Source organism: Anopheles coluzzii, chromosome 2 (assembly GCF_943734685.1).
Source record: "Anopheles coluzzii chromosome 2, AcolN3, whole genome shotgun sequence".
NCBI classification, from domain to species: Eukaryota; Metazoa; Arthropoda; class Insecta; order Diptera; family Culicidae; genus Anopheles; species Anopheles coluzzii.
The window spans coordinates 16203860-16217774 of NC_064670.1; the positions used below are offsets into that span (position 1 = coordinate 16203860).

At 51.5% G+C, this 13915-nt stretch overlaps 2 protein-coding genes across 3 annotated transcripts; one reads left to right on the top strand and one right to left on the bottom strand.

Moving 5' to 3' along the window:
• The first annotated feature begins 11 nt into the window (after positions 1-11).
• LOC120961052 (adipokinetic hormone/corazonin-related peptide receptor variant I-like) lies at positions 12-3392 on the top strand. Of its 2 annotated transcripts, XM_040384631.2 has the most exons (7): positions 12-1842; positions 1921-2044; positions 2110-2258; positions 2332-2431; positions 2514-2721; positions 2794-2917; positions 2994-3392. In XM_040384631.2, exons 1-7 carry the CDS (start codon positions 1679-1681, stop codon positions 3187-3189), a joined length of 1065 nt encoding a protein of 354 aa, XP_040240565.2. In that variant the 5' UTR covers positions 12-1678; the 3' UTR covers positions 3190-3392. The 2 variants fall into 2 exon arrangements, with proteins under 2 accessions (XP_040240565.2, XP_040240563.2); XM_040384629.2 differs by having other exon boundaries at positions 2514-2917.
• Positions 3139-12409, bottom strand: LOC120961050 (cartilage oligomeric matrix protein). Its single transcript, XM_040384624.2, has 18 exons — positions 12278-12409; positions 10207-10309; positions 9418-9481; positions 8812-8915; positions 8490-8701; positions 8254-8407; positions 8039-8176; positions 7787-7963; positions 7599-7716; positions 7379-7500; positions 6256-6356; positions 5701-6062; positions 5415-5634; positions 5048-5335; positions 4734-4968; positions 4427-4655; positions 3808-4316; positions 3139-3737 (listed from the first exon to the last, which is right to left on the bottom strand). Exons 2-18 carry the CDS (start codon positions 10295-10297, stop codon positions 3661-3663), a joined length of 3201 nt encoding a protein of 1066 aa, XP_040240558.1. The 5' UTR covers positions 10298-10309; positions 12278-12409; the 3' UTR covers positions 3139-3660.
• Between the last annotated feature and the right edge of the window lie 1506 nt (positions 12410-13915).

Genomic DNA, 13915 nt, shown 5'->3' on the forward strand with positions numbered 1-13915 from the left:
TCCATTGAATGCTTCCGAATGAATTTAAAACGGGGAACAAGATAGCAGCACGAGTTCCTCATCTCACCTAAACAAATGTGGCTTCCAGCTCCGGGGCCAGACTTTTGCCGACTGTGTTGTCCTAGTTGATACGACAGCCGAGCCGAGGGCGCGCTTGGGTGTGGTTGGTTGCGTTACGTTAGTTCGGCTGCTCCGTTCGCTCGATCGGTGGTAAACGCATTGCCGCTGATAACCGCGCCGGTCCGATGGCGACCCAATGGCGACACAAGCCCGAACAACGGTTCGACCCAGTCGGCCGGCTAGCCTTAGTGCGGGCAGTCTATCTATTCCGCTTCTCGTGCCGCATCCTCGGTGGTGCTGCCGCGATCGATCGTTCGCTGCGGGGGGAGGGAGTGAATTGGACGCGATCACCCCGCGACCGTGTGGTGGCGCGTATCGTTTCGCGCCCGGCGCGGCACTAATCGATCGAGCGCTCACGAGCGCACGAGAACGGACCGGTGTGGTGGTGGTGCTCAGGGAAACCGTGCGGCAGTAGCAGTACATCGGCCGTACCTACATCAACCATCGTCGCGGTGTGGCTTCAACTGTTGTACCACTGGCAGGTGGTTGCGATCGTGAATACGTGAATTCACTCACAAAAATAGTGAAAAATCAACCACCATAGTTGCTCACTTCCGGATGCGTTCGCTCGTTCGTGGAAGATTTGATACGATCGGTGTTTGTGTGATGTGTGTGTTTGCCTGTTTGTGGTACAATTTTTTTGATGTTGGTTTGCTTACTTGTGTGTTAGTGCAGGCACGGTAGAGGTCTCTTCCCACATCGGTCCCTATCAGTCCGCCCGCCCTGCAAACGCATTAGGGTGCGCGATCAGTTGCTAATCATCGTACAGCCGAAGGATCTATCTCATCCGTACACAACCTCCCCCCCCCCCTTTCCCTCTCTCCCTGTACATCTGATGCATGCATGTGGCGGTGGCGACGGTGGCAGCACGCCCCATGGACAGAGTAGGCCTGGACTATGAGTTGTTTGGCACGCGCTCAGTGAGTGTTTCGACCGCGGTCGCACATCACAACAACAGTGACCGACCGGAGGGTGGTGTTGGTGGTGGTGGTTGTGTGTAGCATTATTTATTGGTGGCAGATCAAAACCATGTCCGGGTCCGGGGGGAGGCGACCATCGAGCATATATTGCTTGCCGAAGCCTCGGTACAGTTGTGTGCCCGTGTGAACTGCGACATTGACTCTGCGGGTTCGGGGTGTGTGTGTGTGTGAGTTTGTGTCGTGTTGGGGCTAGGATTGTGAAGGTGCTGTTTTGGAGCACTCACGAGTGTGTCTCTACAAGCAGTCGGCAGGAGTTATCTGGCCGACGAATCTCTCCGAACTCCGAGGGCACTTCACAAAAGTGAAGGAACGTTAGTGGCACATGGTTGGGGCAGGGCAGCGATTTGTGAGCACGGGAAGAATCTCGTAATAGACTGTGAATTACTCTTAGCGCGTTCAGTTCATCATTCTAAGGAAAGAATGCCATACAAATGTGTCCGCCTGGTGGTTAACGAAACACGTGCACTAGTGATAGCAGGTTCGATCGTGCTAGATGGATTAGCTTAGCACCGAGCAACCCTTCGTAACAGTTAGCCGCAAGCCGCAAGTCCGGTGCTGCCAGCCAGCCAGCCAGAACAATGCCCAACACAATGGCTGCCCACATCAACCAGCGCATCGAGGACCATCGGAATTTGGCCGACTGGTCGTACTATGCGAACGAAACGGCCGGCGAGGAGTACTACGAGATGCCGATCGATATGCGCTTCAACTCCGGCCACATCCTATCGATCATGGTGTACACGTAAGCGTCGGTGGCCTGGGTGTCGCTGTTCTGTCGCTAACGTCGTTTCCCCCCTTTTTTATTGCATACCCGTTACAGTACACTGATGGTGTTTTCGGCCACGGGCAACTTGACGGTGCTCAGCATACTGGCCCAGCGGAAGGTGCGCGCCTCGTCGCGGATCAATATCATGTTGGCGCATCTAGCGATTGCGGATCTGCTGGTTGGTTTGTTTTGGATGTTTTGGAGGACCAATTCTTTAACACCCATTCTTCCACTGCACCCTAGGTCACCTTTCTGATGATGCCACTGGAGATTGGATGGGCGTACACGGTTAGATGGACGGCCGGTGATTTGATGTGTCGCGTGATGGCGTTCTTCCGCACCTTCGGGCTGTATCTGTCCAGCTTCATTCTGATCTGCATATCGGTGGACAGGTACGTGCCATCTGAGCCCGTGAGTTTTACCGATCGTCCCCGACTTATTGCCAGACTTTGCCTTTGTTCTCAGATACTTTGCTGTGCTGAAACCGCTCAAGGTGCACGAACATCGGGCCGTGCTGATGATAGCAGCGGCCTGGATAATGTCCGGACTGTGCAGTTTACCTCAGGTATGGTTTTTGTGCCTGCTAAGTACCAATCAATGCCAGTTGCTCAGGAACAGTGCGGTTCCATTTTGTGTTGCGATTTCAGGCGTTTATCTTTCACCTGGAAGGCCATCCAAACATTACGGGATACCAGCAGTGCGTAACGTACCACTACTTTGAGGAGGAGATCTACCAGATCATCTACAACGTGCTGGTAATGTGCCTGATGTACACCTTCCCGCTGATTGTGATCCTCTACTGCTACGGGTCTATCTACTACGAAATATTTAGTCGTACCAATCCACGCAATTTAGGTAAAAGGGAATTCCTTCCTTATGGACTCTCCAACCATGCTCAATATTTTCACCTTATACCCAATTTTGCAGAGAGCTTTCGCCGCTCGTCTATCGATGTGCTTGGGCGAGCGAAGCGAAAGACGCTACGGATGACCATAATGATCGTGATCGTGTTCGTCGTCTGCTGGACGCCCTACTACGTCATGTCCCTATGGTACGTGATAGAGTCATCCATGAGAAGTTCCCTCCAATGTTTAGAACATGCTGTTCCTTCCCTTCTCATTTCACAGGTACTGGCTCGACAAGGAGTCGGCCAAAAATGTGGACCAACGAATACAGAAGGGACTGTTTCTGTTCGCTAGCACGAACAGCTGCATGAACCCGGTGGTGTACGGTGTCTTTAACGTGCGCAAGAAACACACTAAAAAACTGCTAAAGACGACAAACGAGAAAAGCTGCGGCAGTCATCTGACGATGAGGGCGTAGGAGCGTTAGTAACATGGAATGAAGTGTGTTCCGCGTGGTTGGTGAGCAAGAGATTTTAGGATGTTTGCTCCATTTTATAGCATAAGATAGCGTTACAACTTACAATTACACTACTCACGGTCTGAAATGCTCTGTATGTAGCGGCTATGTACGCAATAAACCCGCGATTCGGTGGACGTTTCCATGAAATGGAAGGATCATAATGCTGTGTAGAAGTTTTGTTTCATCCTCCATCGCTGTGCGAAGGAAGATCACACGCTTTATTGGTTCGCATTAGTGCCTATTACGTACTGAATAGTGTCTTACTGACATAGAACTGAGGTAGCGACAACTAGGGAATAGTAATAGTAAGGAGTGGAAACACAGGGCCTGATTATACGAAGCAGATTGGTGTTGTATATACTGTAAGCGCTACATTTAGTTGTACACCTAACATTAACTCTGCTGACGATCACCCGATAGAGTGCCGGCCTAAGCCCGATGGTCAACCTGTACCTCGCGCTGCAAATTCGGAGGCAGCTCGCGGTAAATCGCCTCCGGTACGTTGTCTGTAGTAAGGGAAACGAAAATAGAAAAGCATTACTCTCGGACGCACGTTCCCCAGTCGACCGAACTTACCATTACAGCGGTACACCAGATCGGACCAGATGATCATCTCCTGCGAGAAGCAGAACACACCCAGCCGGCCGCCCTTGAGCGTGGTGTCGAAGATGTTGCCCGAATCGGCCACCATCTGGTCGCCGTCGAAGATGCGCAACCGGATCAGTCCAATCTTCGGCCGGTGCAGCAACAGCCAGCGGTACGCCGTCCGCTCGGTCCAGCCCACGTTGCGCGGGTCCTTCCAGAGCAGCTTCACCTGGCCCTTGGTGTCGCCCGTGTGCCACAGACTGTTGCGCAGCATCTCGCCCGGTCCGGTCGCGCTGTTGATCAGCTTCAGCTGTATGCCCGGCTCGGCCGACGCACGGAACGGGGTCGCCTGCCAGTACGTCTGGATGTTCTTCTTCCACATGACGGCGTAGAACTTGTGGTTGTCCTGGTAGCTGAAGATGAACCCGACGTAATCGTCATCGATTTCCGTGTCGACGAAGAAGGTGCCCTCGAAATCAACGCCACCGAACGCGTCGTAGCTGCATTTGCGGGACAGGAACGAGATGATGGGATGGGAGCAAAAGCAATTAAACAATTTCGATTAAAGCGGTCCTCCGCACAAGCTCTACAAACTGAGCACTGAACTTACCCAACAGCCAGCCCCGGATCGCTGTTTTGTGTTTGGACAATCTCCGCACCCTTGTTGTAGATCACCCAGTTCGGATCGATCTGCGAGTCGCCTTCCGGGTCCAGCACCACCGTCTGGTACGTGCGGAAGTCGGTCGAGAAGATCTTCGAATTGTTCGGACAGTTGTCGAGATAGTTCGGGATCAGATCCAAATCGAAGTCTTCCTCGCAGATGTCACCGATGCCGTCATCTGGAAAAAGTGTTTAGTAAGTATATGTCGATGTGAGCGGGTGCCACATCGGCTGCAACCAATTTCTTGCCGACTTACTGTTTGCATCCGTCTGATCGGGATTGAACACGATCGGGCAGTTATCCTCGTGGTTCAGGATACCATCATTGTCCGCATCGGTATCGCACAGATCTCCCCGCCCATCACCGTCAGTGTCGAGCTGGTCGGAGTTGGCCAGCTTCGGACAGTTGTCGCGACTGTCCTGAATACCGTCCCGATCGCGATCGACATCACTGTCGCACGCATCACCGATAAGATCGTTGTCGGAATCGAGCTGTGGGAAAGAAATTGGAGCAGAGAGAGGGAAATCCATTTGAGTTAGATCCTTCTAATTAATCCCCTCAGACACTCACCTGATTTGGGTTGGGAATCATTGGACAGTTGTCGCACACATCCCCGACCCGATCGCCATCCGTATCGAGCTGGTTGAAGTTGGCCACCTTCGGACAGTTATCGTCCTCGTTGCGAATACCATCATTATCAATGTCCGGATCGCAGGCATCGCCCATCCCATCCTTATCGACATCGTTCTGGTCGACGTTCGATACCGTGGGACAGTTATCACACGCATCGCCCTGCTTATCGCCCCCATCGACATCGCTATCCAGCTGGTCCGGATTATGCACCAGCGGGCAATTATCCTACATTTATAGAGAAAGGGAAGTTAGCAAAATCTGGACTGGAGCTGACACTTAATTTCTCCGCCTGAGTCATTCCTACCGGATTGTTCAGAATTCCATCGTTGTCTGCATCGGGATCGCACGCATCACCAATACCGTCTCGGTCCGCATCTTCCTGGCCCGAGTTGGGAATGTTGACACAGTTGTCAGCGCGACACTTCTCATCGTTACACTGCAGGTTGGCGTCGGGCCACCCGTCCAGATCCTTATCCGAGCCGCACAGGAATCCATCACCTGCCCAGCCTACCTTACACTTACATCTGTCAAAAAAAAGTGATCTTTGGAGTCTTACTTGAACCCTGGAAATCTTCCTCCAGAATCCCTACCTGTACTTATTGTTGCCGGCATGCTTGCACACAGCGTTCTGGTCACAGATCGTCCCATCCAGACACATCCGATCGGATGGCAGACATTCGCGCGACGAGTTACGGATAAAGCCCGCCTTACACTGACAGTCGTACGAACCTTCCGTATTGTGGCAGACCATGTTCGCTCCACAGCGGGCCGACCCGTCCGCACACTCGTTCCGATCCGTGCACCGCTGGCGTTGCATCGAACCGTCGAACGACGTTGCCGTCAGCCCCTCGTAGTGTATCCCGACGTAACCGCTGGGGCACGGATCGCACCGGAACCCGGGCGCAGTGTTGGTGCAGCGGACACGCACATCACACGGCTCCACCAGATCACACTTTACAAAACGGGCGGTAGGGAGAAGTCATGCGTGAGAAATTACAGGTGCAAAGGCATTGAAAGTGCATTCTAGCAGTTGGCGTATGAGTTGGCAGAAGACGCTCTTCTTTTGACCTCGGCTGGAGACACCCTTTTCCGGGGTCATATCAGCAAAGGAAGCAAAGAAGATGGAGTCTCACAGCATAACCTACCTCGTCCAGATCGTGACAGGCAGTACCGTTGCCAGTGAAACCGGCCGGACAGGCACCGCAGCGGAAGAACGGATGCTGATCTAATCTACTGCAATGTACACCTTAATTTTGGAGGGCGAAGGGTGGAACAGTCAAGTAATGTGTGGGAGACGATGTTTAACGATCGAATTCGGGAACAAGTTACACAATTTGTCAATGGGTTAGGCGCAAATGATTTTGGTTTGGTGATTCACACTTTCGCATCGACACGATCTTCGGCGCTCACACTACCATTGCTTACATCAAGATCTTTCGTAGGAGCACTGATTCAGGACCGAAACCGATCGCCGATGAATACTCACAATCAGTTAAAAGGCAGTAGTCAACATGATAAATGGTACGATAGAAAAATGGTAAAACCTCAAGCATGCAAAGATGTTTCCCAAAGCCCCCCCCCCCCCCCTCGCATGGTTCTGTTACATCTGTTTCGGAAATGGTTGATAAAATAATGTTAAGCGAATGTTATATACCCTGCCACAACTCAAACGGCAGACACGAATCGCACCGCAGTCATCCAACAAGATCCAACCATTAGGCCAAACTTACGACGTACGACGATGAGATATCAGTTTTATTATTGGGTATCGTAAATATCAGCTGGTTTGCTAGTGAAGCTTAAGGTTAAGTACATTTGGCGCACCCTGCCAGGCACAGGATCAAACGTGGTAAGAAAAATGGTGATAAAAACATGTAAAAATATGTGAAATTCATTTCTATATATATATCAGCCGGCGGTATGTGTGGACAACGCATTCCCCAAACTTTTTTGTCCACCCCTGGGGAGCGTGTTATATATTATGGGAACACCGTTTTACATTCACAACTGTTGGTTTGTTCACACACGGGGACACACGGGGCTTTGTATAAGAAGGGTTTATTGTTGGGTTTTTTTTTGTTGTTGTGGGGGAGCAATGGAGAAATGATTGGAGAAGCCCCGTAGCAGCCCGCATGCTATCGTACGCTACTGGGACCCTCCGTGGCGACGACCCGACTCGTCGCGTCTCGTCAGGCGTCAGGTTAAAGTGAGTGGTTTTGGAGGGGGTTGTGGTAAGGCGGGGAGCTTGACTTGACTATTACTTCCTACCTGGTGCGCACGGTTTGTCTTCGCAGGCGTCCCGAAACCGGCAGTGCTTACCGTCGCCCTCGTATCCCGCCGGGCAGGGACCGCACTGGGCACCCTCGACCGTGTCATAACACTGGACACCACTGGAAGGAGAGGAGCAAGACAAGAGTAGATAGTTTGGATGTCAGGTTAGTCAGCGAAAGAGCGTAGTTGAAGTTAGTTTGAAAGAACTGCTACTAACTTGAAGCATGGCTGGTCCGCACAGGTCTGACCCGGACGACAGTTTCGGCCATCGCCGACGTATCCACGCGGACAGTGGCCACAGCGCATACCAGTGGACGTATCATAGCACTGCACGCCTGCAACGTTGCGGGAAATCAGGTGTTTTAGTAGATCCTCACCAGGACCTAGGGTACTGCCGTAACTCACCTGGGAAGCACGGATTGCTGTACTGGCAGTTTTCGCGCAACGGTTGCGCCTGCTGACAACCGGCACAGTTCTCGATCAGCCCCCGCAAGTAGTTGATCTCATGCCGCTGTCCCTTCACCTCTTCCTTCAGCTCCTTCACCAGCTTCATCAGCTCGCCGAGAAGCTTCAGAATGTTCTCTACCAGGATCGAAACCACAAAAAGTGTTGAAAACTGTGTCGTGGGATAACTCTGCAATGGGCCTACCAACTTACCATCACAATCACCGTGAATGATCGGGATGTCGCCACGGTTTGCCGAGAAGTCGGTGTGGAACGCTTCCTTGTACTTTTCCGCCGTGTGGTGCCAGTTCCGGATGTCACGCTTCTTGTTGCGCTCCGGTATAAGCTCACCTGCAAACCCCAATCGATTAGCAAATCGCTTTTTCAGTGACAAGTTTACCCAAACTCTCAAGCACTGTAACTCTCACCTTGTACTTTGTTCTTGAGCATCTTTTCTACCGTCTGCTTCTGGCGCGACGGGATGTGGTTGCCGTTGCGGCGCAGTATCTTCTGACAGCTGGCACGGCTCAGCGCCTTGTCCAGGTCGGAATCCAGGAACAGGGGATACTTGCGCTCGCGGAACTACGGAAAACAGATAAAAAAGGCAAGGAAATCCCTATCAATCACTGTCGCGAACGCGATCGTGAGGCAGAAGAGCAATTACCAGCTTGACCGTCGGCTCGTCGCTGCCCGCAAACAGCTTCGACAGGTTCACGTCCAGCTCCTCGGTCGAGGACTGTTTACAGTTCATGTACACGGTGATCGCGCTCTGGTGGAACGCGAACGCCAGCGACTTGATCGTGGTCGACTCGTTCAGCTCGCTCAGGATGAGGTTCTTCGAGTACACCTTCGAGTGGGTGGTGATGTCGATGGTCACTGATCGATGGGCAATGGGTGTGGGGGTGATCGGAAATGGATGGCCGTTAAAAGCGATTGATTTATCGGTTTTCGATTAGGGGCGGCCACCGTAGACCTCATTTGCTTACCTCGCTTGTTTTTGCGATCGAGATAGAAGGAAAATTTGTTCTTCGATTCAGGGAAATCGATCATAAACAGTGCCTCGATGGTGATTCTAAACTTTCGCCGCGGTCTGTGTGGAGTGTGGTAAACATTCGAAATGCCATTGTAATGGCGTGTTTGAAAAAAAAAAAAACAATTACAGTGAAGCTTGGATAAGAGAGCAATCGATCAGACGGTTCAATAAAACTGCCTCCCTGTTGAGGTTAAACTATCTCCTATGTAGTTTGGTATCTAATATTGTATTATTTAGTTGACTGTTGGATTGAATTGTGTCCTTTCAACAATATTTAAGTGTAATAGGAAGAATAATTTGGAGCATTAATAACATGCCAACATATTAATTACCGAAGCTGGTTGAAAAACACTGAAAATTGTTTACTTCAGTTAATTTTTGCCATTTCTGAAGTTATTTCTGATATTCTTTCTAATACGGGTCTTCTAGTTTAAATGCTCCTACTTGAAAGATCTCCTACTCTGTCCAGTTGTCTCTCTCTCTCTTTCACTCTCTCTGTTGCAGGAATATCTCTTAACCAAGGTTTCACTGTAAATCAATTAATGTGCCGATCGCTTACCTAATGTGGCGGAGCGATATTAGGAAATCATCCTTAATGTATTCTTCCAGCTCAGTCGAGGCAACTACATCAGAGAAGGAAAAGAGGTTAAGCAAACAAAAAAAAAAAAAAATGTAAATCATTCCGCACCACGTATGTTGCAAAGTGTCTCGCGACTTCTCAACACTGTAATTAGTGACCAAAAAAAAAAAACACACACACACACACAAACACAGTTTCTGGCGCCCCATATAAGAAATTAATTTAAATAAATCAATCAATAGCGCGATCGCGCAATCGCTTGTCGCAGACGTGGGCGCCCGTACTGTGACGTCCAGTGTAGGTTGCAGCCAATGCTCTTTGTGTGTGTGTACAACGGCTGGAAGATTTATGAAGCATTACTTCATTGCGCGCACCTCCTCGATCGAGGGTTTCGAGCGGGGGAAACCAAAAGGGTTCTGGACCAATCGAACGAACCAACAAAAAAACCGGCACCAGCAAGCATCCAATCTGCAAACCCCAGTGTATGTGTATCGCGCAGCAGAGCCAACCGATGTGGGCGATCCGGGCGACAGAGAATGGCAGTTTTGGGCACAAAACTTCTGGCCACAAGACACTGCTGCTGGATGTGAATCTGGTCCATTGCCCATTTTTGGCTGCTTGCGGGGTACTTCGCTTCATTGCTTTTGTTATTCTATACTCTCAGTGCGGTACGAAATGATACGATTTATGGACGGCAGCAGCTGGAATGGATTATTTACGACTAATTGATAGCACCATCCAGGGGTGCCGTGGGGCTCGTGTACTTACCCGGGTCAATCGACAGCGGTTGCACTTGCTGCACGAACGCGAACAGTGCCAGCAGCAGCAACAGCCCTGCCATCGGCAGGGTTGATTTCATTTTGCTCCTTTACTGCCGCAGGAAAGCAGAGACAAGAAGAGAAAGGGAAAATCAGTACGATATACACTCACAGGCCTCAGCCCCAGCTCGCAAAAAAACAGAAGGATCACTCGCGCACACAAACCGGGAATAGCTTGATTGAAATGTTCATTGCAATTTCACATGCACTACAACACGGATCGTGTACACATGATTGTTGCTGGATCACTTTTCAAGTAAACGCGACAGTTCAGGGCCGGTAGCAGTCTCGTCGGTAATCATACGAAAGCGCCTTGTTAAGCAACAAGGTGGATAACCGGGCTGGAGTTGTTGCAGTTTTTGATGTTTTTTTTCTTGAAATTTAGTGGGACGAACTTCCAAAATCCTTGCACTTAACTCGCGCTCTCTGTTGCGCCATCTGTCGACGGGTTTCGTCTGCAAAAACACCCAACCCGAGCCTTTGCATTGCGGACACGTTTTATTAATTGTTTGATGCTTCGATTCCCACTTTCTTGCTCGTTTCGTTCCCTTCTTTCCCCCCCAGGCGAAGTGTTGTCCCATCCACAACGCCGCAACGACAACACCAACATGTGCATCTAAGGTGTTCTTTTGCCCACCCCTTCCCGATGCCGATCGGTGATCGTTCGCGCGCCGTTTGTCTTCCGAGCGTTACGACGAAGGCGACGAACTAGATGACTCTTGAGCGACATTACGATCGTGTCTCTTCCTGGGCACACCTTTTCACTGTCCCTGCTGCCCGAGGTCCCGAGCTGGAACTGATGGGCCTCGGCATCGTCTGCACAGGGCCCGCCCGTTCCCTGTCCGCCCCCGGGTGCCGGCGGGGAAAAAAGCTTACCGCTCAGGGCTCAGGGGAACAGGAATTCCCATCCAAAAACGCTAAACAGGGCCCCGTGTTCCCGTCCTCGCGCTATGACAAAAGGGCAACAAAAAGGAAGAGAAGGGAGGGGATGGAAAAGCGATATACATATATAAAAAAACAACCCCCGCTCCCCCCTTTCAGACACACGCTGGCGCGGGATCGAGCAATCAAAGCCCGACAACAAACGGGTGTAGAATGGAGGACGGCGCGAAAAGAAGCTGCGCCCGACAGAGAGAGCGAGAGCAGTGTGGGCACAGAGGGTCGTTGGCGGCAGGGCTGAGTGTTAGGCCCGGAGCTTCGGAATTGTGACGCGTAGGCGGTTTTCAAAAGCGAAGCAAAGCGGAATGACGGGGAAATAATAAAAATAAAAAACGCGTGTGGGCAGTGCACGCTCACCGCGTGGAGGCTGCGCGCGCGCTCGCGCCTCGCATACACACAAACCAGGCGCAAAACCAGGCGGTCTTGGGGACGGTGGGGCGAAGGAAAAGCGGTTCTCCAGGCCCCCAGACTGCTCCCCTTTGTCTGTCCGTTCCCACACAGCACACACACCGCGACAAACGCACACACACACAAGCTCCAGCGCGCGTACGTGTTGCCGCGATGACGACGGGAGCCCATCGGGGAACATATGGGATTTCGAGCGACGATTTGCCAAATTCGGACCGGAGTGGTCCGAAAATGGACATGCGGTCCGGTTGCAGCGGACCAGAAATTACCGGACGGCGCGCAAACCCGAACGGAAACCGTTAGCGGGAAGCGTGTGTCGCGTGGTTGGGCGCGTTTTTGGGCAACTGGTGCAATGCTGCGCCGCTTCGCTGTACAACGATTTTGGCCGAACTCGTAAGGAGTCCGTTACAACACGGCGCGCCACCTGACACTGCGAAGGAATCTATTTTCGCTACACACTGGACTTAATATGTCTGCTGGCTCCACTCACTGAAAAGCTTGCTTTAGCACAAGGCACCGTTTTTTGTGACACAAACGAAACGCGCTCATTCACTGCGAAAGGATCGTTACGCACTTCCTGCGACAAGGTCCTTGTTACACGATTCGAGGGCCGCGCACTGTCACGCACGCACACACACACACCAGATGGTCCTTCAGAGACTCCAGAGACTCACCAAAACCCGTGCAAACGATGCGAAGCAAAGGGCAAGAAAAACAGATCGACCAAACGCTGCGGGATCTCACAGCAGACTAAGCCGCGGCGCGCGTACCTTCGGGTCTAGATGCGCCGATCGCGATCATGCTGCGCCCGTACCTCCTTGCCGTCCCCAGGCTGTGTGTGTGTGTGTGTGTGTGTGTATGCTTGCTTCAACAGCAAGAGCGAATAAAGAGAGAGAGTGAGAGAGAGCGCGCTAGACAGGACGTGATCGACCGAACGCAGGGTGAAACTAGTGGAAGGACAGCATAGGAGAGGTAGGGTGGATGGGGTGTCGCAATCGCGGAAGAGGTGACGATCGAATCTTGGCTTTAATCTTTTTTTTTTTTTAGTTTGGTTCAGGGGGGGGGGGGGGTGAAACAGATTATGATTACCACCGGGTCGGGTCGTTACGGATATAGGCGACGAACCTGGTGCGCCCAAGGTGCGACGATCTCCATCGATCGAGGATCGTTAAGCCACTAAGCCGCAAGTGGTGGGTGTGGTCCGGGGCGACGAAATTTCGGGCACGGCCGTCCCAAACCACTGTTAAGGCTACGGCGATAAACCACATTTTCCGCCCCAAAAATGCCCTTCCAGTGAGGTGTTCGTCGCTCCCGACACATGAAGAGCCGTCCCATCACGGCATCGTATGGCAAAATCAGCTGTCCAGCTTCTTCCCCGTTGTGACTCCGCGGACCGGAGCGGTAGTAATGGCGATCCATAATGGCCATTACCGTCTAATGGAGGTTTTGACTAATAAAATCGGAGAGAAAAGCTGTCACTGTCGCTGTGCTGTGTGGGGTGGTCGCTCCACGCTGTCCACTGCAATACCCCGAGAAGGAGGAGAACAGTGGATTAGGGGGAGGGTTAGACCGGTCAGACATTGGGCCGTGGCCGGCCGCAACGCTTGTTTTGAGCGTGTCAAACGGTGCTGGAGCGGCAGCAGCAGCAGATTGTCCAGACTCTAAGCGCGGCCCCGCTAATGGCCTCGCTGACTGTGACGCTGTGAGTTCCTCTCGTTTGTGTAGCAACATCGTTTAGATCCGTACTTTATGGCATAATGTTTTTCTCATTAGTTCCTCCCGGACCCGGGATCGTGGCGTTTTTGCGTGTGTGTGCGCGCGCTCGTTGGAAGCAATCTTAATCGGAAACCGTGGGCAGTGGCAGTGCCAGCGCGCGCACATCGGTTCCGGACGTTTTAGCCCATTTTCGCATGTGGTTTGTCGCCGTTTGTCGCCTGCTGGAATGCTGGATGTCAGTGGGCTGCAAAAAAATGAAATGGCTGAAGTTCTGCATGCCCGGCAAAAAAGGGGCTCGTAAAATGTCTGTGCGCTAACAGCTTTATTTGCATTGTTTTCTCGTTAACGTCCCTGTGACAAGCTAGTTTTGCGTTTGTTGTGTGCGTGTGTGTGTGATAGTAATTGGACATGCTTATGCTGCGTGCGAGAGGAAATTAAATATGCAGCGAAATATTAGACAGCTTGCTGTAATGCTAAAACAATTTGCCCGTTTGCGTATGTTTTGTCGATTTCTGCCACGAAAACAAAAAAAAACTCTATAAATATCATATTGCTGGGACTGTGCAGTAGCAAAAACGGAATCTACTGTCCATGTA

Coding starts and splice junctions, on each gene's coding strand:
- LOC120961052 (XM_040384629.2), top strand. CDS start 1,679: ATGCCCAACACAATGGCTGCCCACATCAACCAGCGCATCGAGGACCAT. Junction 1,843..1,920: donor CTATCGATCATGGTGTACAC/GTAAGCGTCGGT, acceptor TACCCGTTACAG/TACACTGATGGTGTTTTCGG. Junction 2,918..2,993: donor TACTACGTCATGTCCCTATG/GTACGTGATAGA, acceptor CTCATTTCACAG/GTACTGGCTCGACAAGGAGT.
- LOC120961050 (XM_040384624.2), bottom strand. CDS start 10,297: ATGAAATCAACCCTGCCGATGGCAGGGCTGTTGCTGCTGCTGGCACTG. Junction 6,063..6,255: donor CCTGTCACGATCTGGACGAG/GTAGGTTATGCT, acceptor CGTTTTGTAAAG/TGTGATCTGGTGGAGCCGTG. Junction 4,317..4,426: donor GATCCGGGGCTGGCTGTTGG/GTAAGTTCAGTG, acceptor CCGCAAATGCAG/CTACGACGCGTTCGGTGGCG.